The sequence below is a fragment of the Callithrix jacchus genome, chromosome 9, assembly GCF_049354715.1.
Source record: "Callithrix jacchus isolate 240 chromosome 9, calJac240_pri, whole genome shotgun sequence".
Classification (NCBI taxonomy): domain Eukaryota; kingdom Metazoa; phylum Chordata; class Mammalia; order Primates; family Cebidae; genus Callithrix; species Callithrix jacchus.
In genome coordinates this window covers 102319942-102346318 of record NC_133510.1, presented here as the reverse complement: position 1 = coordinate 102346318, position 26377 = coordinate 102319942, and the positions used below count along the sequence as shown (strand labels likewise).

At 36.0% G+C, this 26377-nt stretch overlaps 1 protein-coding gene across 13 annotated transcripts in view; it reads left to right on the top strand.

Annotated features, from left to right (window-relative positions):
- Positions 1-26377, top strand: part of ANKS1B (ankyrin repeat and sterile alpha motif domain containing 1B) — a 1309735-nt gene that overhangs the window by 789038 nt on the left and 494320 nt on the right. For 11 of the 13 annotated variants that reach the window (XM_002752897.7, XM_009004424.5, XM_009004427.4 and 8 more), the window contains exons 13-14: positions 4039-4628; positions 6610-6682. In XM_002752897.7, the coding sequence (XP_002752943.1) occupies positions 4039-4628; positions 6610-6682 (663 nt within the window). The remainder of the gene's footprint in view (positions 1-4038; positions 4629-6609; positions 6683-26377) is intronic. The other 2 variants (XM_009004428.4, XM_078337096.1) reach the window with 1 other exon arrangement.

Below are 26377 nucleotides of genomic sequence, written 5' to 3'. Positions count from 1 at the left end.
ATTCTATGATTTCATTCAATCTTCATGGCACTTTTAGGTATATTCTATTATTATCATCATTTTCCAGATGTGAAAATATAAATATTGCCAGGAGTTATTGTGAAGAATGTATTAATTCTTTAAAACTTGGGATATAGGTTGAATTAGTTATCTATTGTCATATATCAAACCATCTCAAACTTAATGGCCATTAATATAGCTCGTGATCCTGGTGGGTATCTTCTTCTGGCCTGGGCAAGCCTCTGCTCCTCTCAGCTGTGCTTGCTACTGTATCAGTGTTATTGGCAGAATGGTCTGAGTTTGGTAGGTCCTAGATGGCCTCACTCACATAGGTAGAAGTTGGCTCGCTTTTGGTTGGGGTGACAGGACTGAGTGATGCATTAACCATGTATTTTTATTTTCTATTTTATTTGTGTATTTTTATTTTTATGCTTTGGTCTCGGGCTCTTGCTGTGGAGGGACTGCCCCTCCTAGGGCTAATTTTTAGAGATAGTCAACAGCACCATGAGCATGCTTTTCTTATGCAAACTAACAAATCCAGAGCCCATACCCCCAGTTACCTCCTTTATCTGGCTCTCATTCTTTAGGCCACTATTCATTCACTTGCTCTAATTACCACAACTAGGTAGAGTTCCTATAACCCAGAGTCTGCTGAAACTATTCAAACTAGCCAGTCCTAAACCTGCTTATACCTGCTTTGTGTGTTTCTTTTCATGAAAACCATAATAAAGACTCTTGCCACAATCTCCCCTCACTTTGTCAGCCTCTTTCTGAGGGACCCTGGTATTTCCCTGTGGTGCCCTATAATGTGGCATGCCTCTCTTCTTGGATCAATAAGTATAGCATCCATCTTTTCAATGGCAATTGTCTCCTGCTCTGTTGGTTTCAACACACCTAAAAAATAAACCCACATTTTGAAACAGCTGGATAAAGTGTCACCTTATCATCCAGCAGGCCAGCCTGACTTGTTCATGTGGTAGCAGGGTCCCAAGAGCAACAAGAGAACAAGTCTAACGCACACACACTTTTCAGGTCTCTGCTTGTGTCACATTTGCTGCAGTCTGATTGAGCAGGCAGCGTGGGAGGACTGGATACAGGAAGGGCTATGTCTGCAGGGAGCTGTGAGCAGACTGGGGCCATAACTGCAATCAGTCCACCACACAGGTTTTCCAGGACACTTCGTATCAACTTCTCATTTCCTTTGACTTGAATAATCTTTAGAATTTGGCCACTGGAAAAAGCAAGTAATATTTGTCTTTTCACCACTCTTGACAGATATGTTACCATCACAGTGCTAAGAACTGCTATTCAAAAAACTAAGCTTTATAAGCTAATAATAAAATTCTCTTTTACTTTGAGAAGTGTCTGCTTGTGACTACAGGACTTGGACAGTACAAAGCCTTATGGGGTTGTAATTATAGTCATTGTGGTCGAACTACAGAGGGGATGATAACCTAATAATAATATTTGCAGAAAACTTTAAATGATATTATGCCCCTAAAATTCTTATTATTCTAGATAATGAACGTTGTAAGAAACTCTTTAGGCTGAGATTTACAGAATCTTTTTCCCACAACAGGCTAGTTCTTTTCAATTTTCCTTTCAAATACAGACCCTTTATCCTTCTTCAGTAACTTTCAAGATGAAATTCCAAAAATTCCTTATTTCAGAATTCCTCCTTGCTACTACCTTACTCACCATTACCATCACCCATACCAACTTGCTTATGTTGTAAAGCACTATATGAGATCCCAGTAGCCAAGGGAAATATATATATATATTAGAACAAAATGCCAGGCCTTATTTTCTTCTTAGTATTAGCTTATCTCCAAGAAGAAAACAAAACAAAAACAAAGAAAAAGCTCTAATGCTTTTAGTCCACTTTTCCCAAGTTCCAGACATAGTCCTGAACAGGAGAAGCATGTCTCTCTCAACAAAGAGCTTGCTTGCTTATCCTACAAATAAACCAACCCTAGATTTAAAAAAAAGTTTATCTGTAATAGCAATATATATTTGCAAGGCCAATGGATGTTAGAATCTGATAGATGTTAATTTGAATCTCAACTTAATCACTTACTAGGTGGAGAAATGCCAGCATCTTAAGTTGTCTAAGTGTTAACTTTGACTTCTTAGTGATGCACATACTCAGCGATAAACTCTAGTCTTTAGAGAAAATTCAAAGCTGCCTTATCCCACTCTCCACTCACTATTCTATCCCTAGAATGGTCTCTGTTGTAAGGGGAAGACAAAATAGAGTGATCAAGACAGTGTGGCTACTTTAGAAAGGGATGAGGTTTTATTGTGTTGTTTTGTTTTTGTGAGAAGAGAGTGAGTGTAAGAGTAGTAGATGGGTGCGGATTGTTGCTTTTGTAGATCGTGTTTCTTGGATCTCTCTGCCTGTCACTCTTCTTTCTTCAATCTCAGGATGCTGGGATGATAGCTGGACAGGTAACCATCTTATCTTTGGAAAAATCAAACAGGAGCTGGGGTGAAGTCTAGAGATACATACAGCTAGGAATATACCTGCTTTTACCAGTTCCCAGACGGAGAGCAGTATAGAGACCTGCGGCCAGTCTTCACTATAAAGAACAGATGTGTCTGTAGCAACTTCTAAACCAATGTCTAATGAGACTTATAATGGTTGTCAATTTCATAAAAATATGATAATTAAATATTTTGGCCATTTCTTACTACAACAAAATTATAATTACTATTAATAATCACTTCATAGGATTGTTATTGGAGCAAATGAGATGATATAAATATAATTCCTAATTTGGTGCCTAGCAAATAGCACTTACCCATTAAATGTGTTACTTGTTAATTTATAAAAATATTAGTATTTGGGGTTTATGATGATAACTAGTTTATCGAAAGTATGAATCAGCAAATCAACTTTGGATTTGTTGTCATTATGTAGCACAGTTGCTATACTTTAGTTCTTTGCAACAGTGAGTTGTGGGCTTATCAGGTAATTTAAATTTTGATCTTGGCAATATTTAGCTATCAATATGAATTAAAATGAACACTGAAAAAAAAAGTAGACTTTCTTTGCTAAATTCTTTGGCCAGGTTTTTATGCAGTATGTCTTTAAAAGACAAATTAAGTACCAAAAAGCATGATGTATTTTAAATCTCAAAGAAAATATGTGTTTTATCTTAGAAAAAATTCAAAAGGAATAAAAATTATCATTCATCATTGGTTTCTTTCCTGCATTACATCTCCAAAGATCTGAAGAAATTAGGAAATAGTTAATGCTATTTCAGAGAAGAAAGAAAAAAATACCTTTGTGTTAATATCTCAACATTAGTTTCTTGTATTAGAGCCTTACTTTTGCTGATATTATGGATTGTATTGTTTGCCTATGTTGTCTGAACAAATTTTTTGTCTAAATTATGTAATCTGCATAGAATTATTTTTAATTTTATATTTAAAGTAATATGATCAGGATTATTAAACTTAAATTACTTTTAATAATACTTTTTTCAAAAAAACTTTTTTGAAAAAAAAGTATTATTCAAAAACTTTTTTGTTTTTGAATGTATTTGCTGGGAACAGGGCAGAGGGTTATCATTATATATGACTTTGACTTAGCCTGCCTGATGTCCTACTGTACAATGATTCACTTACTGAGAGAGTTTAGATGTGTGTGTTCTACTTCAAGAAAGCCCAATTTTGTTCATTTGCTATAAAACATATACCCTGGGTTCAAGGGAGAAGTGAATGAAGTCACTCAATTCATACACAATTCACACTTTTGAAATGAACTCTAAGGTATATCAGGAAGAATGATTCACCACACACATGCAGACACACATACGTGCATGCACACACACACACACACACACTCACACTCATACATTCATTCTATACATGACATTGGGGGGTCATGGGTATTTCATAAAGTGAAGGTATTGATATGTAGCAGTAAAACAAATTTCTGGGTATTGCACATGTTCTTAAGGGCATTGCTATTATATCATGGCTTTCAGAACCCTCTATAAACAAGCATCCTGATATCCCTCCTTCCTTTTGCAGATGACCTCGCCCAACAGGATGACAATGATCCCCCAAAAGAATATGATCCTGGGCAATTTGCAGGTCTCCTCCATGGATCCTCTCCAGCCTGCGAGTCCCCTGAAAATCCATTTCATCTCTATGGGAAAAGAGAACAGTGTGAAAAAGGACAAGATGAAGTCAGTGTGGCAAACAGTCCTTTGCCTTTCAAGCAGTCTCCAATAGAAAATAACTCAGAACCTTTGGTAAAGAAAATTAAACCCAAAGTGGTCAGTAGAACAATTTTTCACAAAAAAAGCAACCAACTCGAAAACCATACCATTGTTGGCACAAGATCAACCAGGAGTGGATCCCGGAATGGGGATCAGTGGGTTATGAATACAGGGGGATTTGTGGAGAGAGCCTGTACTCTGGGGAGAATAAGGTCATTGCCTAAAGCCTTGATTGACATGCATTTGTCAAAAAGTGTCTCTAAATCTGATTCTGATCTCATTGCCTATCCTTCCAATGAGAAAACATCAAGGGTTAACTGGAGTGAATCTTCCACTGCAGAACACAGTTCTAAAGGAAATTCTGAAAGAACACCATCCTTCACATCGGAATGGGAAGAAGTAAGCTTTGTTCTTCTTGCTGTTCATTATATAGGCTTTGGAGTTGAGGGAGGTTTGGGGGAAGGATTTTCAGCTTTTTAGGTCTTTCAAAATAAAAAAAAATTAACAAATGCATACAGCTCCAACTGGAAGGAAATGTTTCTATGGGTAATGCATGGTAATTTCACAGCAAGTATAAAAACAAACACAGTTCCATACATGTGGGTTAATCTATTGTTTCCATAGAAATTGATATCAAGCAGAAGTAATAACTAGTTATGAGGTACAAGAGAATGTTCACATCTTGTCCTACCAGGCACTGCAGCTGACAAATTGAGAAAAAGCTTAGTATTTTGCTCTATATTGTTTTGCTACTTGCCAAATTCTTTGTTAGCTTGCCTCCCTTCTTTAAAGTATCTTACATTTTCAGAAGAGCTCCTTAGAATCTTCAGAGTAAATAAAGTGTCCTAGCTGTTCTCCAAGCAGCCTACAATAAACACACATCATTTGATATTTCCCCTCTGCAGCTATCAGGGACACAAAGAAAAAAATGTTTGAGGTTCAAATATCACCAATTTAAGCTCTACTTAAAGACAAAGTCTTTAATTTCATAAAGTTATTTAGAAAGTAAGTACCCTTGTAAGATTATAAAATATCATCCCTTGTCCCTGAGGAGGACTGCATCATAAAATAATAAAGATTATTGCTTTTTCTTGAATTTCTTCAAAGAATGAACCACAGCCTCTCTTGGTATTTCATTCTAACACATCACATATTGTCTCTGAAAAGACTGTACCAGTTGGATTAGGTTTAGAAGCACAATACGTCATTACAGTATTCAGAGAACTAGAAACGGATATCGTTCTGATAATGATATTCTGAAGTGAGCTGTTTGGGAAAATCTCTTAATATCTCTGCATCTGTTTCAGGGTGAACAAAATTGGGACATTTAAGTAATGCCCATTGTCCTTTCTGAAACCTGCTATCTTATTCAGGAGAGGATTGCTAACATCAGGAGAGGCATTAAGCCATAAATTACTGCAGCTTAAACAGTCATATTTTCCTTTAAATTTCATACTAGTAGATGGTTAATTTCTCAAATTTCTTATATTTATTAATTTAGTGAATATCATCTGAAATCCTGTTATGGAGGTAAAATTAATTAACATTTAACTTAGATCTTAGAATTAAGTTGTTTTCATGCCTAGATGCTGGTGATTAGATGCCACTAATAAACTTGTGGCTGATCAAGCCATTTGGTTAGAACTTGGCTCCAGTCTGGGCACAGTGGCTCACGCCTGTCACAGTACTCTGGGACACCGAGGCAGGTAGATCACTTGAGGCCAGGAATTCAAAAATAGGCTGGCCAACATTGTAAAGTCCTGTCTCTACTAAAAACACAAAAATTAGCGGAGTGTGGTGGTACACACCTGTAATCACAGCTACTTGGGAGGCTGAGGCACGAGAATCACTTGGACCTAGAAGGCAGAGGTTGCAGTGAGTTAAGATAGTGCTTCTGCACAACAGCCTGGGCAACAGAGTGAGACTCCATCAAAAACAAAAAACAAAAAACTTTGCTCTAGTGGCCATGCTCTCCACATCCTGAAACATGCTCCTTTACCAGTTAGATGGGAGATGTTCTTAGTCAGAAGAAGAAGGATGCCAGAGAGCAAAGACTTTGTCACATGAATTTATCTACAGCCCTTTCTGAGTTTGAAGAATACGCAGTTCCTAAATTACCAATCCGTCCAAGTATAAAGTTTATTTCAAGAAACACAAAGAAAAGGCAAGCTAATTTTGAAAGTTTAAGACAGAGGAGCATGCTTTACATTTTAATAAAACAATCCCAAAGATGTTTGCTTCCCTTTAAATCTTTCTCTATTAGACTCTTAACTGCAGAACAGCACCAAAACTATTTGCTCCCTTTATTTGAAAGTTATATTAAAATGCAGTGTTAAACGTGAATGTAATAATCCATTTAAATGGTTTTTGTTTCTTACAGATTGACAAGATAATGAGTTCCATAGATGTTGGAATCAACAATGAACTTAAAGAGATGAATGGTGAGACCACAAGTAAGGGAAACCTTCCTCTACATTATAATGAATAAATATGCTTAAGGAATATTGAGAAAATTACAGGAATCTTTAGATAACTGCATTTTTAAATATTATAACTACAAATTATTTCATTCCACTTTCAGATCTAAGAACAATTGCCCTATAAGCAACATCAGTTATAAGAATATTGACTTAGCAAATTGAGAGGATTTTCCCATGTGCTATTTTACTATGCCTGTGAAGTTTTTCTATGCACTGTGGCATGTGCTTGTAGTCCCAGCTGCGTGGGAGGCTGAGGCAAGAGGATTGCTAGAGCAATTGTTTGAGACCAGCCTGGGCAAGGTAGTGAGACCCTGTCTTCAAATATGTATAGAGACATACACACACACACACACACACACACACACGAAGTTTCCACTTTATGTAGAGCTCGGTATGAAGCACTTTAAAGCATTAAAGAATCTGATGACTTAATACACTAATATTTCTTATTCAGTGAATCATTCACCTGACTGACTAACAACTTCTGCCAAGTTGTAGGCTCTAATTTGGCAAGAACTGTGTGTTAATCATCTTCATGTATCCATTAATACTTAGCACACTGTTTCACAAATAGTTGGTTTTGCAATCACTATTTGATATATTACTCTTACTAAGTATTATTTTCTCCCCTACAACTAAAGCTCCAAGTGGAAGTGGAAGGCCATATTATATCGAAATCTATTCATTTTTCTTGTTTGTGTTTTGTAGCAGACACAGAGATATTTGCATTACTTCTGTATTAACACCAAATGTGTCTGGAGCTCCCCAGACACACACACACACACACACACACACACACACATCTAGGCCAATACAGCTGGGTATAATGACCATTTTAGTGTAAGGCAGGCACAGTTAAAAAGTGTGAATTTTGTGACAAACACACAGGCACACATCACAAACAAAAAAGCCTGGTGATTCATTTTGATAGTTGACATATATGAAAAATTATGAAAACACCCCAAATCTTATCCTTGCAGTTTTCTTCTTTTACAACTTTTAAGTTCAGGGATACAAATATGTTTGCTGCATAGGTAAGCTTGCATCATGGGGGGTTGTTGTAGAGATTTTCACCACCCAGGTATTAAGCCTAGTACCGATATTTTTCCTGACTCTCTCTCTCCTCCCACCCTCCATCCTCTGAAAGGCCCCAGTATGTCTTGTTCCCCTCTGTGTGTCCATGTGTTCTCATCATTTAGCTCCCACTTATAAGTGAGAAGATACAGAATTTGTTTTTCTGCTCCTGACCTCCAGCTCCATCTATGTCCCTGCAAAGGATATAATCTATTTCTTTTTACTAGGTAAAAGCTGGAAGCATTCTTCTTGAAAATTAGCACAAGACAAGGATGACCTCTCTATTCCTATTCAATACAGTATTAGAAGTTCTGGCCAGTGCAGTCAGGCAAGAGAAAGAAATAAAACATCTGATTAGGTTTGGCTGTGTTCCCACCCAAATCTCATCTCAAATTGTAATCCCAACATGTCAAAGGAGGGACCTAATGGGAGATGATTGGATCATGGGGGTGGTTCACCTCATGCTGTTCTCCTGATAATGAATGAGTTCTTATGAGACCTGATGTTCTTAAAGTGTGGTACTACCCCTCTTACTCTCTCTTTCTCCTGCTACCATGTAAGATGTGCCTTGCTTCCCCTCTGCCTTGTAAGTTTCCTGGGGCCTCCTCAGCCATGCAGGTCTGTGAATCGGGTAAATCTCTTTTCTTTATAAATTACCCAGTCTCAGATAATATCTTTATAGCAGCGTGAAAACGGACAAATATGGCATCCAAATAGGAAGACAGGAAGTCAATCTATCTCTATTTGAAGATGACATGATCCTATCTCTAGAAAACCCAATATTATCCTTGCAATTTTGTATTGAAGCAAAACCGAATGAACTACCATTACAATAACATTAGGTAATTTTTCTCAAAATGTGATCTACATACCACTTGTATCAGAATCATGTCCAGCACTGGTGAAAAGTGAAGATTCCTGGGCTCCATCCTACTAAATCAGTATTTCTGGAGGCAGAGCTCAACAAATAAGCCTTTTAAACAAGCAGTCCAAGTGACTCTTAAGACCAGGAAAGCTGGAAAATGGTTATTTTATGGTGGATTGGCCTGGGTGACTAAGAAGTAATACTGCAATCACTAAAAAGAATATGCAGGTCTAAGTGAGTCCCTAGTAGGAAAATCTTGCTTTTTTCTCTTATGTTGGAACAAGTGAGAAGTTATTTTATTCTAAATTGGCTAGGACTCATGTTAATTGAGTGATAATTTTAAAAAAGGTCAAGCAATACTCTTTTCTGAAATACAAGTTTGCATTAGATTTTAAAACTGAAAAATTAGGAAACAATTCTCAAAATTGCATACATATGTTTAGTGACACAAGTATGATATTAGCTCCAAGATAGACTGTGTAGCCAGTTCTCTCACTTGGAAATGCTTACAAACACTGAGGACTTTGCCAAAACCCAAGCAACCAGCCTACCAACATATGTTGCCACATAATTCTTTGAGACATGCTTACAGAATAATTTCAGGGAGATTATAAGAATTCAGATCTTTGATTGATGTAAAGGTAAGAATTTCTTTTCTTATCAACTTTACTCATTCTATCTTTATTCAAAGATAGAGTGACTGCTAGTGGGATAGTAAGTTCTTCAATACTGAGGATATTCAGGCTAGGAGTGCTTCTCTGATGGAATGGTGTTTCATGCATTAAGTCCACAGTTAAACTTAGGTAACATTGGACATTAATGTTCTAAAATTCTTCAAGCATATATTTCCATAGAACCAGAAAAATATCATAAACATGATTATAAAAAAGTAAAAATAAACGTTAAAAGTGCCACTCTGAAAAAGCTGCCATTTAAGGGCATTTTAGTAGTAAACAAATTCACAAATTATTTTTTCTTAATTCTCTTTCTACCTCTCATATTGCCATCCTACCTACTGTTTTTATTTATCATTTTTCAGCAATGGCAGTTAAAATGAAAGTAGAGACTCAGTCCCCAAAGAAGCATCATTATTAACAAAGGCTGGCTCTGTGTGTGCCTCAATTTTTACTTCTTGATCACACTACTCTGTGCTAAGTAATTGACCACGGGATGTAGCATTCCACTTGGCCGTTAGGCTAGTTGTGAATTACAGTTTTGCTGAGTTGCAGCTTTTTCCCTCTCAAGGCTAGTTTTAACTAGAGGTGTGATAAACAACCCTATGAAAAGGGCATTCCACAAATAATATTTTGGGTACTGAGTGTGGGTTGGGAAATCGCATGGAAAAGAAAATTTCAGACAGACATAAATTCAAATATCGGCTCTGTTATTTTCTAGCTGCTTGATCTTTGGCAATTTACTCAGTTTCCCCATTGACAGAAATGAGAATACTAATAGAGGATGATTATAAAGATGCATGATGGCATATACACAAAAATCTAACATAAGTAGATATATATTAAATTTTAGCTCTCACCTTGTCCTATTGTGATGCTGACATTGTGTTTGCTGCTGTGGTCATACCCAAATAAGTACACATAAGCCCTTTCTTTAAGAATCTTAGAATGTTAGCTAGTCCCAAAATCTTCATGTTAAATTTGCTGTCTTCCCTGGAATTGTTGTGGTGTGTCAGTTGGAATACATGTAACAAACACACCAGTCAATTGGTATTATAGAAGAGTAGTTACTGAGAGAGAACCTAAAATTCTAGGATACCTTGGCAAATAAAGAAGAGTCTAATGGTCTAAATGATTTTAATGAAATCTGATCATGCATTTTGCTTGACAATTGGGAAAAGACAGGCAATGAAATTAATGGGAGGTAAATTTAAAATGAGCAAGAGGAAACACTGTTTTACATAGTATGTGTTGTCTATCTCCAAAATTTTGCTTTGGAAGGCTACTGAGTCAAGTGCTATGGCTGTCTTTAAAAGAGCTGTGTAGTTTTTTGAACATTTATGTTCGTTGCTCAAAACCTTATAAGACAATTGGGAGAATAAAATCATAAGCAATGGAGATAAAGGATCAAAAGTCAGCATTACATTTTGTATGCTCTTGTCCATTTTGTCTCAGCATTTTTGTTTGCTGTCCCCACACTTATATATTTCTAATGTCAGATACCTTATAAACAAAATATTTATTGGACCAGGAAGAGATTTGGAAGTTTCTTATCTTTATTCCTATAAATAAGAACCCACTCAAAGTTCGAGCAGTCTCTATGAGTCATCAATAGTTTTACTAATAGAAATCAATTTTCTCTTTTTCCTCCCACCCCAATTTTCTCAGCAATTATATAGTAGTTTGAAACTTACTCAGCAACATCAACTATCCAGAACTAAGTCAGAAATAAGAATAAATATAATTTCCTGAATTTGTTTTAGGTCAGTCCTTTTGATACTCACTCAGAACTTAATTCATAAGTTTCACAAACAAAACTTCTAGTTTCCCACTTGAAATGAGACTCGAATGCCAAACAAATCAGTATTGGCATAGGATTCAATTATATTCAATGCCTCATACTGTGTAGAACACCCTGTTCTTTGGTGAAGCTGAATATTTGACGTGATAGTATATTCTGTATCATCAGGCACTCTCAGGTTTGCACTTTTAGAACCCTTTCAGATAACAGGTTTTGAAGTTAGATGAACCTGGCCTCAAGTCCCAGCTTTGCAATTTCTGTTCTCTCTGATGTCAGTTTCCTCACCTAGAAACTCAGACTTTTAATAACCACCTTATAAGACTGTTGCCAGATTAAATTATACACTGTACTACTACAGTTTAGGTATCTCTTATCTGAAATGCTTGTGACCAGAAGTGTTTCAGATTTCAGATTTTTTTGGATTTTGGAATGTTTACACATATATAATGAAATATCTTAGAGTTGGGACCCAAATCTAAACACAAAATTCATTTGTTATTCATATACACCTTCTATACATAGTGTGAAAGTAATTTTATACAATATTTTAATAATTTTGTGCATAAAACCAAATTTCGACTGTATTTTGACTGTGACTTGTCAAAATACAGTCAAAATTTTCTAATTCTGGTGTCATGTAGGTATGTTCAAAAAATTCAGATTTTGGAGCATTTCGGATTTTGGATTTGCAGGTTGAGAATGCTCAACTTTATAGCCTAAAACATAACAGGTAATTCATAAATATAATTTGCTTGCCTTTTTATCAGAGTATGCATGGCTTCTCTTTCTCATTGGAGTGCACGTCACACAGAAAGATTCTTGGGAAATCTTACCTATCATTTTGATCACTGAGATTCTAGTTAAGGTGTAATTACTCCTATTCTAAGTTGCTTTTATGTGGAATCTTTTTTGAAGTTTTCTTTCTTTAATTGTCATTGTAATCATAAGAAAGTGCTCTCAAGTGAGGAAATTTACCACCTTCATTGGAACTGATACTTCAAATTCTCACACTTTTCTAAGAATCAGGTTGAAGATCTTCTTGATGGGATAGAGGATCACTTAAATAAAGTGGAGGCAGCAATTGGCTCCACAGGATGTGCTTGTCATTACACAACAGCAAACATGCAGAGTAATCAAGTGCCCAGGCTTCACAATACAAGGGCGACAGATAATCTTATAAACACCCTCCTATTTTAAACTGGTTTTAATAATCTTGTGTTACATTGAAGAAACTGCAAGATATAAAAAATATCGCATAAAAATAGTATGTAGTTAAAATGTAATTTTTAAGGCTCACATTTTCTTCTTATACTTAAGTTGTATTCGTCAATATATGTCATCAGATTTTAATTATAAATGAAAGCTTTTAAAATTAATTCATAAGGAATTTTATCATGGAGTACATTGTCTATATTGGATAGATAAAGCATAGTTCTTAGGCCATTTGCTGGAAAATAAATAGCTCTGAAATCAGTGGCTAACATTCTTCCTACAATCCTGCTTTCTAAGCTTTTGCTTCTCTTCCTCCTGGGATCTGAGGGCCAGGTCACAGTTTAGAGTCCCTCATAGCAGTAGAGACCCACCCATAGAGAGTTTCTAGGACTTTAGGACCTTGCTAAGGCAGAGTAAATGTTCTCTGGCTTCCTAATCTTAGCTCCTCTTTCTCTGTGTCTGCAGAAACAGGGAGAGCTCATGTGTCCCTTTCCCCTAAAAGGGTCTCCTTCTGAGCAGAGGAGAGCAAACATCTTCACAGCCCTTTAAACTGTTCCTGCCTAATGTCTGGGTTGCTTCCAGGCCCCTCATGTTTGCTCACATAGCTCTGGGTCTACGTCAGGAGGTACTTTGTCACCAGTGCATCTGATAGCTGTCCTCCTAAGTGGGAATATCACCCACCAAACTCTAGGGAAACAGTTTAAAAAAAAAATGTGTTTACAGTCTCCTTATTACAGAACTGAAAAAGAAAGGATGCTAAAATGTACTAAAATGCATTCCATTCTTAACTGTGTATCAGATAATGTGGATTTACTACTGTTAACAATTTTTATATTCAGTTCTCAATACAACTCAGTGAAGTATTATTATACCCATTTTATAGATGAAGAAAAGCTGAGAAAAATTAAGTAGCTTGTTGACTTGTCAGCTGCTTCAAACCCCTATTTTTCTTTTCTTGAAGTCCATACTTCTTTCAATAAAATATGCCACTTGCATTGAATAACAAAACCTAGCACATTTCTTCTTTCTCTTAGGTCAAATCATAGACATGCACTAAAGAGAGCCATCTGAGGGGGTGTAAGTATAGAACCAACCTTCCTCTTAGCAAAGTCGAACTACTCTACCAGCATGGAAGGCTTTAGCTAACACCCCACAGCCTACCCAAAGCACAGGCCACAGAGTCATGTATGTAAATGAGTCACAGCCCTGAACATATCCAATCTCCCAAAAGTGAATGCACAAATTCTAATGACAACCTAGGTTTCAGTTATTTTCAGAGGAAGAATTTTCCTTGCCTCCAGTCATATTCTTTGTTCCATGAACTGTTAAATTTCACATAAAAGCTTCTCCGAAATGCTTTGCAACAGGCATACTTTATTTTTGATTTTTATTTCTTTTTACAGTACTATTTTTAATAGAAGCCACTGTGGAAGGTGGGTAGTAGAACACTTTAGCACTCAAGCACACTATTTTGTCTAAATCAAGAGAGGATTTATTTTTAATATTATTTTATATAACATTTTAGTGACTTTTTTCAGATAGATTAAGGAATCTCTTGATAGTAGAATACCCATGTAAAAATGTGAATTTCAGTAATCGTCAGGCTAGCATGAGCTAACTATCTTTATCAAGAGATCTTGTTTAATCAAACGATTGTGTTCTTAGCACCACAGACACTAAAATGTATTTAGCACCATATATTCTAACTAGTGTTTAAAAGCAAAAATAACATGCATAATACAGATTTTGATCTTTCAAATACCGTTGAGATTCTCTAGTTTTCTAAAATTAGAGATAATGTTCATATGTGATATTTGGGTTTTTTTAAATGTAAAATAGTTGAGTATTATTCTGTGGTCTAATATTTCCTTATGACATAAGAGGCCTAGAGATATGAGCAAGTGAAATTGTCCATTAGTAGTGGAATATTTTTCATGTCTCTGATATATGATCAATCAACATCAACTAATATCTGCTAACCTACTTCCCATGATGAAAAGCTCACTACTTCCAGAGATAATATATTCTATCACTGAGACACTCAAGTTGTTGAAAACTTATGTTGTGTCAAAAATATGTCACTTAGGTTTCAATACTCACTATATCAATTACTGGCAATGTCAGCTTGGGCAAATTATTTCATCAGTCTGAATCTCACTTCTTCATATGGAAAACAGCTATAATAAATAATATCCACTTTCTTCAATATTTTTGGGAGGCTCTAGTTAATGAGAAAGTAGTTAACTACATTCCTAGTACATAGCAGATCTTAATAGATGACTTTTTTTTTCTTGGACTTCTTTTCTCCCTTCCATCTATTATTTTCCTAAAGGAAAAAATTTTTCCAAACTACCAAGAATGATTTCTTCTTTCCAATATATATATAAGTGTCTCAAGGGTAGGAATGATGCTTATTTGATAGAACATACCCTTGCACATTCACAATAAAGCTGGGAAACTGTTGCAGAAGTCTTCTTTGTAGACACTTAAAAAACACTAATTGTATGAATTCCATATAAATGTTAGTGCGTTTTATAAAATCTACCATTAGTGACCTTCATGCTGGCAATAGAAGAAGGAGTAAAAGTAATTAGAAGTAATTTGAAAGATTAATAGTAGACTTTCATAAGTCATAGCTCATCATAAAAATTGTTTTAGATATAAATTTATTTTCCCAAAATATAATGAAGAATTAAGTGACCAGTGTAGGTCACTTACCCATGAGAAAAACTTTATATCTTTTATTGGTTGATTCTATGGTCTTCTGTTCTAATAACAAAGGAATTATTATCTACTAATGTTTGGATAATCAAGTGAAAACTTCCAGGGAGTTAGGGAATTAAATATTTTATAATTTAATATCACATATAGGAATATATCCTAAGGAAGCAATTGAACAAGAGCAAAAAATGCACATGTAAAGATGTTCATTTCAGCATTATTTATGGTTGTTTTAAAAATAGAATCCAACAAATGACCATTAATAGAAAATTTTAAAAATAATTTACAGTTAATTCCTGATAATAAAATGTTAAACACCTAGTTTAAAATGGCATTGTATCTATATGTATTGCCATGGAACATAGCCATAATATATTAGTAAATGAAAAATGCAAATAATAAAGTAAAATATTATTCCATTTTTGAATATACATACATGCAAAAAAATCTGAAAGGACATATGCAAAAAGTTTAACAGTGGATATCTCTAGTTAAGATTATCAGTGATTTTTTTTTCTGCTCTCTCTTTTTCTGAATTTCCTAAACTCTTAAAAGTATACATTAATTTTATTTTCATTGTCTAAATCATTTAATAAACAAAGAAGTATGGCCAAATTTAGTAAACAAATATAATGGTAAACAAATAAAATATATGGACACATATATGTACATATATACATTTATATGTGAAGCATAAAATTTTATACATAATGCTAAAAATTAGGTAAAATTTCCTAAGTGAATACTGCTTATGAATATATAATTACATCTTTTTATCAGTTTGGAGTCAGAATAGTTGTGTTTCCATTTTTTTCTCCCATTTCATTCAATCACATGCAAATAGAAGATAAATAAATCAATACAGATAGATACATAGATGGATAGACAGACATTATCTTTTAAGAACATGAAATCATGTATATAGACTTCTCTGACACTCATTCTTCTCATTTAGCAATAAATCATAGCTTTACCTTATTTTTATTGTTAGTAAAGTAAATAACCTATGAAACAAAATTGCATTCGTGAAGTTCACTCTCAAATAGAAAAAGAGCTCAGAGATCTGATTGCTACTCCTGCCTCTGCACCAATTTACTGTATGACTTAAAAAAAAACCCTTACAATAAGCCTCAATTTCCTCATTTGAAAATAAAACAATAGGGCCAGATGTTTTCCAACTCTATAATTCCATGACTCATACTTTTATCTTTTGTTTTATGAGTTATGCTTTGGTAGAATGTCCTCCTTTAAAGCTTTTCACTTCTCAATTTTGCAGGGACAAATGACCAATAAATCTCAAGTATGTGTATTTTGACGAGGTTCTTCTAGGAATGTTGCCAGATCATCATTTTACAATGTTTTTAAAATATATTAATATAACAAATACGTATTGTAAGTGATATGTGTCTGTAAGATAGCTAAGTTCTTTATAAGCAAAAGTGACCTTCACCTAAGCACCTCAACTCTCTTAATAAACCTTACACTGATTTGTAGGAGACTTACATGACTAGCTGTAATCACATGCATGTTAGTGATGCAAGTGGGAAGAAATGAAGTCTGCGTTATTATACTTGGCCTGCTTCTTGACTCCACTAAGCTTTTCATAAGAAGTTATGTGACAAAAAAGTAGTTAGCATTTTGATAGCATATACTTTTCATGAGTTTGCAGATTCTGGCCAAATGCTCACAATTGCCCATTTCTCGCCCACTGACTTGGCTTGACCAAGATTTGGTCAGGCTTCTCTCCTCACCGGCTCCTGACCTTTGGCTTGCCCCAAACCTGAGCAAACACTAAAATGTAGAACATCTCACTGTGTTACACTATTCTTTCCATACTATAAATTCCTGAGACTGGGTAATTTATGAAGAGTTTTAATTGGCTTATGGTTCTGCAGACTTCCCAGGAAGCACATTCCTGGCATCTGCTCACCTTCTAAGGAAGCCTCAGAAATCTTAACAGTCATGGTGGAGGGTGGCAAAGAGGGAGCAGGCACTTCACATGGCAAACGCAGGAGCAAGCAAGAGAGGGGGAGGTGCCAAACACTTTAAATGACTAGATTTTATGAGAACTCACTCACTATCATGAGAATAGTACCAAGAGTATGATGCTAAACCATTAATGAGAAATCCACTCCCATGACCTAGTCACCTCCCACCAGACCACACCTCCAACACTGAAGATTACAATTCAATGTAAAATTGAACAATACACTAGAAGACAAAAACACAAGCTATATCACCCCACCTTAAAGTTCATTCCAAATTAGCTGATGACAGAAACATTTCCTGTTATAACATCCTCATGATGATGTCTGCTCAGCTCCACCCTGTCACTCAATTTTACCTCTAAGTTTCTGCTAGTTCTGTTTGGCCCTCTCTATAAAAGAAAAACCTTTTAGATTTATTTTTGAGATGCTTGAAAATTCTAAGGGAGGTACATTCTCCAGGTTGTAGTAGTTTTGTTATGTCTCACCTTGCCTAAGTCTGGATTTAGGCAAGGTCTTTTATTGGCAGGTCTTTTTTGGGTCACTTTCTAACTTTTCACCCAATTCCCCTTTCCCTTTTAGTATTAATCATATTACAAAGGGCACTTCCACAGTTTTATCTCTCAGAGACTATACTCACTGGTTTTCTTTTCTGTAGCCATCATTTAGAAAAATGAATATATGTTTGTCCATGTGAAATGTGTATTATATTCCTATGATAATCAGAACTGCAGATGTGATATAATTATATACCCTAGATAATATACACATTGATTTTTGTATCAACTTCTGATACAATTCTGTATCAAACAAAAATTTCCTTAGAAAATTCCACTATTATCTCTTTGGATCACACCAAATGTGTACAATCATAAAACATAAGTGAAACACCAGGGCTTATTTTGACAAAAGCAAATGTATAATACCAAATACCTATCACCCACTGTTACTGACACATGAAATGGTTGTGATAGTGATGTCAAGCCTTTATTATAAGAATAGAAGAAAGAAAACAGGACTCTATTACCCTGTGCACTTGCAGCAGAAATTTCTTCTCTGGGAGCTACTCAAGAGATTAAATAGACCATTTGCACCTGGTATACTACTGTTAGTTCTTTCTATGAACTAAGTGTTCATGTTTCTTAGAGTGGACTCTGTATGTTTATGCTCTGCCTACCTCCAAAAAATATTTGAGGAGACTTATAAAAAGACATAATTACAGTGAAATAAAGTCCATTGAAACAGTAGTAAAAGGTATGAATTAAATAGCATAAAAGAGAAAAATTTGAAAAAGAGAAAAAAGAAAATAATCCATGTATTAGTCAAGGTTTTCTAGAGAGACAACTAATGGGATGGATTTATATTGAAGGGGAGTTTATTAAGGAATATTGACTCACATGATCACAAGGTTAAGTGCCACAATAGACCATCTGCAAGCTGAGGGGCTGGGAAGCCAGTCTGAGTCACAAAACCTCGAAAGTATGGAAGCTGACAGTGCAGCCTTCAGTATGTGGCCAAAGACCCAAGAGCCCCTGATGAATCAGTGGTGTAAGTCCAAGAATTCAGAAGCTGAAGAACTGGAATCTGATGTTTCAGGGAAGGAAGCATTCAGCATAGGAGAAAGGGGAAGGCCAAAAGACTCAGCAAGTCTGCCCATTTCACTTTCTTCTGCCTGCTTTTTTCTAGCCACACTGGCAGCTGATTAGATCATGCCCACCCAGATTGAGGGTAGATCTGCCTTTCTGAGTCCACTGACTCAAATGTACTCTCCTTCAACATCAACCTCACAGAGACACCCAGGAACAATACTTTGCATCTTTTGGCCCATTCAGGTTGACACTCAGTATTAACCATCACATTTTAGAAAACCCAAATTAAGAAAAATGACTACAACTAAGACTACAACTTGACTCTGAGCTTCTTGATAATCAAGACAAAAGTGGGCTATAGAACTGTCATTATAATATTACATAGTATTATATTGATAATAATATTATCAAGGCATGTAGACAAAGAAACTCTTTCCCAGCTTTAAACTCTAGAAGGAATTTTCCCCATGGGTCATTTTATAAAAACTGTGTAGCTATAATAGATTTGGAACAATGCTTTCATTAGAATTCAGGGAAAGGGGGAGTATCCTACCTATGATTTATATATAGCCAGGTATACAGTGATAGATAATGCTTCTGTAAAGACTTTTCTACTGTGATTTCTAGCCTTTTCCATGATGTAAACACACATTGGTTCTAAAATGTCAATGTTATTTTTCCTTACCTTTTCAAAAATGCTCTTTATTTAACCTGTTTGGTGTTTCAGTTATTTAAGTCCCAGGATTTGAGGGATACTTGATAAAATTACATGCATGATCTAATTTTTATGTAACAGCAAGGTTGGGAGAGCCACACACCATACCAGAAAGAGTATGGGATACAGTGTCAGAAAGTATAAGTTGAAGTCCCGGGTTTTTCCCTTACTTAGTGTATGACCTGGGTTGGTCATTGATTCATCCTTCTGGGTCTTCATTTCCTTATTTTTTTAAATAACAGTGATGATGTATTAGTCATTTCTCTCACTGCTCTAAAGAAATATCTGAGACTGGGTAATTTTTAAAGAAAATGGGTTTAACTGGCTCACAGTTCTCCAGGCTGTATAGGAAGTATAGTGACATCTACTTCTGGGGAGGCTTCAGGGAGTTTTTAACCATGGCAGAAGGCAAAGCAGAAGCATAGGCATCTTACATGACAGGACCAGGATCAAGAGACAGAGAAGGGGGAGGTGTTGCAGACTATTAAACAAACAGATCTCACAAGAACTCACTCACTATCATGAGAACAGCACCAGGAGATGGTGCTATGCCATTCATGAAGGACTACTACCCATGATCCAGTCACCTCCCACTAGACGACACTTCCAGCGCTCGGGATTACAATTTGACATGAGATTTGGGTGAAGACAAATGAGGTCATTGATATGAAAACACTTATAAACTGTAAAGCTCCATGAGTTTACCTCTCCGGAAAGCTCTTTACTTTTAAATTATAGGTCATTGTATTTTTTTCTCCATAGAATTGAATCCAGTTTATAAGCACTGAATAAAATCATTGTTTTATATCCAAACATGGACCATTCACCCTATGGAAGTTTCTTAAAAAAAAAAATGCAGGCTTTTCTTCCTGAAAAATGACTAGTAAAATATGTTTTCTGATTTATTTTTATATGTTAAAGAAAAAATTGTTTATTCTGTGAACAAAATTAATAAAGCATGGTTTTCCCCACTAATAAAAAAAGGAACAGAGAAATTCCAGGACAATGAGGTATGATGACCAAGTGCTCACTCACAAGTGCAGAAATACAGCACGCTTGGCTGTAGTTCAACATCCAAGCAAATGCTTTACAACTAATTTGATAAAGTAGGCAGTAAATTCTTTTTAAAATAATTATGCTAACAGCTCAGTGGTTGGGCATATAGTGTGGAGTGTGGAAAGCCTCAAGGCCATCTGTGCTCCTGTCAAGGTCATCTAGGCCAGAGGTTTCCAACCCCCAGGCCACAGACCAGTACCAGCCCATGGCCTGTTAGAAACCTGGCTGCATAGCATGAGGTGAGCAGCAGGCAAACGAGCATTACCACCAGAGCTCTGTCTCTTGTCAGATCAGCAGCAGCATTAGATTCTCATAGGAGCATGAACCCTATTGTGAACTACGTAGGTTGCATGCTCCTTATGAGAATCTAATGCCTGATGATCTGTCACTTTCTCCCATTACCCCCAAATGAAACCATCTAGTTGCAGGAAAACGAGCTCAGGACTCCCACTGATTCTACATTGTGGTAGGTTGTGTAATTATTTCATTACATATTACAATGTAATAAAGATAGAAATAAAGTGCACAATAAATGTAATGTGCTTGAATCATCCAAAAACTATCCTCTTCCCTGGGCCCTGTCCGTGGAAAAATTGTCTTCTGCAAAACCAGTTCATGATACCAAAAAGACTGGGGACTGCAGGTTTAGACCCAAGGGCAGTTGCCAACCTAGATTGAAATGGTAGCTATAGGAAAGGGAAAGGAATAACTAGGAAAGGTAATGTCCACTTTTTAGTAATATTTAACCCTTCCTGTATCACCCACTGCTTTGAGTGTCTGATGGAAACTGTGAGACCAATTCTAGGAACAATGCAAACATACTTTAAAACATTTTACTTTCAGTCCCTCCCACATAAACATATGTATGTATGTGTGTGCAGATATGAGTATGTGTACACACCCATATTCACTTTGAAGTAAGAAAAATGCTTGCAGGCAAAGAAAATGTGAGCAGGATTAACAATTATTAATTTAAACAAAATGTTTCCAAGTCCAAAGAGTAAGTACTTCAGACTCTGAATTCCAGAGTTAGAAGTATTCATACCCACTTTTAGTGATAAAAAAAATCACCAACTTATCTCAGAGAGAGATATAGAGCCTCTGTTCTGTTTGAGAAGATCAAGCATGAGATCTACAACAATTCATATTTCAATAAACAGGAGCTATATTCTAGATTTAGAAAATGATTAAATTGAACATCTCAAAGTAGGAGATGTCAAATAAGAGAGGCTTTTGTTTGTTTTTTGTTTTGTTTTTGAGACAAGGTCTTTCTCTGTCACCCCGGCTAGAGTGCAGTGGCATGATCATGACTCACTGCAACAACCTCTGCCTCCCCAGCTCAAAGGATCCTCCTACCTCAGCCTCCCAAGTAGCTGGGATCACAGGCATGGGCCAGCACTCCTGGCTAATTTTTTGTGTTTTTGGTAGAGACGGGGTTTTGCCATATTATCTAGGCTGGTCTTGAACTTATGAACTCAAGGAGAGCTACCTACCTTGGCCTCCCAAAGTGCTGGGATTACAGGCATAAGCCACTACTCCTGGCCAAGAGATTCGTTGTTGTTGTTTGAAATGGAGTCTTACTCTGTAGCCCAGGCTGGAGTGCAGTGGCACGACCTCAGCTCACTGCAACCTCTGCCTCATGGGTTCAAATTGTTCTCCTGCCTCAGCCTCCTAAGTAGCTGGAACTATAGGCGCATGCCATCACACCCAACTAGTTTTTTGTATTTTTAGTAGAGACAGGGTTTTACCATGTTAGCCAGGATGGTCTCCATCTTCTGATATGATATTGTGATTCACCTGCCTCAGCCTCCCAAAGTGGTAGGATTATAGGCGTGTGCCAGTGCACCTGGCCTAGAGAGTTTTAATGTAAGAAAGTATAAAAGTTTATACAATGTTCAGTGAAGAAAATCTCCCTATAATACCTATTACCTCACATACCTGTTTCACTTCCCAATAGGCAACCACACAGTGTCAAGTGTATCTTTCCAGGGATATTTAACCAAGGTACACGCAAATATGAAAATATATTTTTCCTCTCTTTACCTCTCCTATTTAAGCTATATAACAAATGGTAGCATACTCTACATTCTGTTCTTTATCTTGTTTTTTAAACCCTTAATTTAATTTAATTTAATTTAATTTAAGAGATATTTCCACAGTAGAACATAGAGCACTTCCTGGTATTTAGTTGTATGATGTTTTATGTGCCTGCAAAATTGTTTTAAAAATAATAATCCTATGAATATACCTTCATTTCTTTATCTCCCTATCAATAACAATGGTTTATATATTTTGTTATTATACACAATGCTGCAATGAATAGCCTTATTTATACTTCACATATGAAGGCATATGTATGATGGATACATTCCCAAAAGTTAAATTGCTGGTTCAGGGGCATTTGCACATTTGGTAAATATTGCCAAATTGCCCTCCTTAGGAATTACAAGAATTTATACCATCAGCAGCAATATAAGGAAAAGTTTGTTATGTTCTTACCAATATAGCATATTATCAAATTTTTGGAACTTACATATTTAGCAGGTGAAAAGTAGTATCTCTGTGCCATTTTTTGTATTATGAATAAATTTGGGCTTTTTTTTCACATGTTTAAATTCCATTTGTATTTCCTTTTTTTCTGAGCTGCCTGTTCAAATGCCTTGGCCCATTGTGGGAGCTGCTGTTGGTCTATTTCTATGATGTAAAGGGTAAAGGAGTTATTTCTTATTAGCCATATAGCCCCACAAATGGATACGAGTTGCAATTATCTTTCCTCAGTTTTTCATTATCTTGCAACTTAACTTATGGTGATTTTTTACCATGCAAATTCTTAAAATTACTTTGTACTTTATTTAATGAAGCCTTTTTTAAATGAATGGTTTTGAAATGTTGTATTATTTTTAGAAAGTCCTCCCTCACTCCCAAATTATATAAGAATCTTATTATAGTTTCTTCTAGTACTTTTATGGTTTAGGTTTTCCTATATTTGATCTATGTCATTTACTGTTGTATAAGAAATGAGGTATGGATCAAACTTGATTTTTACTAGATGGCTACTTAATTGCTCCTATATTATTGAATGAATTAATAGTCCATGTCATCCTCACTGATTTGAAAAGCCACTTTTATTGTATGCTTGATGCCAAATTATATTTTGTTTTTTATTTAGTCTCTACTGCATTCCCCTATGTGTCCGTATTTGTTCATATTTACTCATGTGTCAACAGCACATGGTTATAATTATTTACACTTTATAATGTGTCTAATATCCATTATTGGAGCTCATGTTTTCCTACCCAATATGTCCATGTTGGTACTCCAATACTGTGAAAATATGTGAACATCACCCCCCGCCCCCCGCACCACCACTCTGTTTCTTCAGGGTTTGGAGATGCCTAGTTTATCCCTAGAGGGCATGAGAATGACTGGTTCTATAAACTCACACATCAGCTGGAATTTTCTTCCTAGCTGACAGCTATGCTCAAAGACTGAATGCTTAGAAAGAGATTTTCTGAGTAAGTGGAAGATCCCAGCACACTCCCTGGGTGGGACTTTAGAGACTGAAATGGCTGGTTTTCCTCTGGAAGTTTCTAGAAACTAGGCATTGCTTAGAGAGTTGAGTTGACTGTCATTGTAAAAGGCATCTTTTTGTGTACTTTTTCACAAAAGCCTGTAACTTTGTACCTTTTTCTAGTGGTCTTAAGTCCCAGCTAATCTGTAAGAGATGAATATTTACTTTAACTTTTCTGTACTGACTATAAATGATCTGCTTGAGCCATGTCTGTCACTCCCTACAAGACCACTTCTTTCATCCTCCCTTACTTTGAAAGAAAGTGTTGTTTCTTTGTTGGTGCTGATCAAATTAGCCTCCTGTCCTTACACAGAGATGAGGAGATAAGGATATTATCTTTTTTGATTATTATATTTGAAAAGGATGCCTCCTAGGTCCTCGGGAAGGGCACTTCTAGGATGTAAAGTCAGTGCGCGACTGGGAGAAGATTTACATCTCAAAGGGCCAGAGACCTAATTTATAATTGCAAGTATTGTAAAGTAAATGCTCTAAGAAAAGGGAGGTCAGGAGCCTATAGTCAAGAAGAAACCTGCCTAAAATTTAGTCAAGCTGGGTTGAGCACTAACCCATAGCAAATCTATTTCATTGGTGATTCATTTAGGCTGAAACTACCTGATCTTTAATGAGAATTCACCCTCTTCTATGAAGGGATCATCTGATCTCTTCAGGACTCCTCCACATTATAAGCTATTTGTGTCACTCAAGCTGAATTAGAGGAATTCTACTAAATAGCATGGTGTCACATGATTTCATGTTTACATATATTACACACATAGGTCAGAAAATGGTTAGGAGGTACAGGTACTTGGAGAATCTTTGACATGCTATGGTATTTTGTACCAGGCTTCATAGGATTCTCCTACTTCTTAATTATAAGTGGTATAATAATTAGTTAACTTTTATGTTGGCACTTATGAGCTCGGTAGTATTGGTTCACATAATCCTCACAAATACTCTGTAAAGTAGGTATTACTCCCACTTTATAGACCCTGAAATAGGGGGACAGTGAGATTAAGAAATTTACTCAAGATTATTTAAGGAGAAGCAGTGAGATTCAAACCCAGTTTGATTCCAGAACCCAAGACCTTAACTTCTGTGTTAAAATGACTTGCTTTCTAATATTTTATGAATGTTTCCAGGGGGTTGGGGACTATATTTTTTGTTTAGGATTTGTGCAGGAGGTAATATAAAAGAGTCAACTGAAAGATGTTGGTACTTAGCTAGCCTCCTTGTTTCTGAGCATGTATGCAGAAACAGAGATTACAGAGGATCCAGGACCTGAATACAGCTGTGGCAGCCACTTAGCAGAGAATCTCATAATATTCTGTTCTATGAATTAGTAATCAGATATTTTCCATAAAACTGTGAAAGAATTCAATAAAGATACCTAGGGAAATTAAAATAAGCCATATAATTCTGTAATAATTCAGAGGACTTAGAGAGAAATGTCAATCAAGGTCAGGGAAACAGAAGAATCCTAGGAGAGAAAAACGACTTTTTTTTTTTAATTCAAAAAGCAGAAGTTAAAAGGAGAACATTTTTTCATCCAAGAAGCTTTGAAACTTTCATATGAGCATCCTGGTGTTAATATGGCCTTTAGAGTATGGTGTGAGATAGTACCCTCACATACTTGGAATCATCTACCCATGCTAAGACATTCCCACAAAGATTCCTTTTTCTTCTTTTTCATGAGCCCTAATCTCTGTGCCCTTGTCTTAACATTGGGCTTAGAAGGTAGTCTATATAGTGATAAGATTATAGATTAGGTTTTAATTGAACATTCATTACTTATTAGATAAGGCATCTTGGACAAGACATGTATTCACTCTGAGCCTCAGTTTCCTTATCTATATAAGGGGAATAATATAACCCCTTTTTAGATTTGTTATAAGGATTGGAGGTAATCCCTAAAATGGGACCACTTACACAATAGTCAATCAACAACTTACATATGTTAGTATGCTTTGGCAAGCTTCTTCTAGTCATTTCAGCTCAAGGGCCCAAGAATGGAGACAAGGGATCAGTGCTATTTTCCAGGCCAAAGAAAAAGCTGAAAGAGATTGAGAAAAGGGACCAGGTCTATTTTCTGGGGCCAAGGGAAATGTTGCCTCTGGACTTTGCTGGTGGAATGTGATGAACAAAATAGATCACATAGGCCAGGCAAGGAAGAGATAACATAAGGTATAGTTAGTATTGGGTCCAACTTAAGGAAGCTGAGGATCTCAAGAGGAGGAAGGAAACATAACAGAACATCCAGGGAGTCAGAATGAACAGGAAGCAGATTTTGAGAAAACATTTCCACAGGTGTTGGGGCTTAGCTTTAGGGCAAGACTCCATTCACCAGAGAGGAGGACTAGCAACTTCAAAGCAATTATTTCTCAAGAAAATGTAGCAGCTTCTCAGAC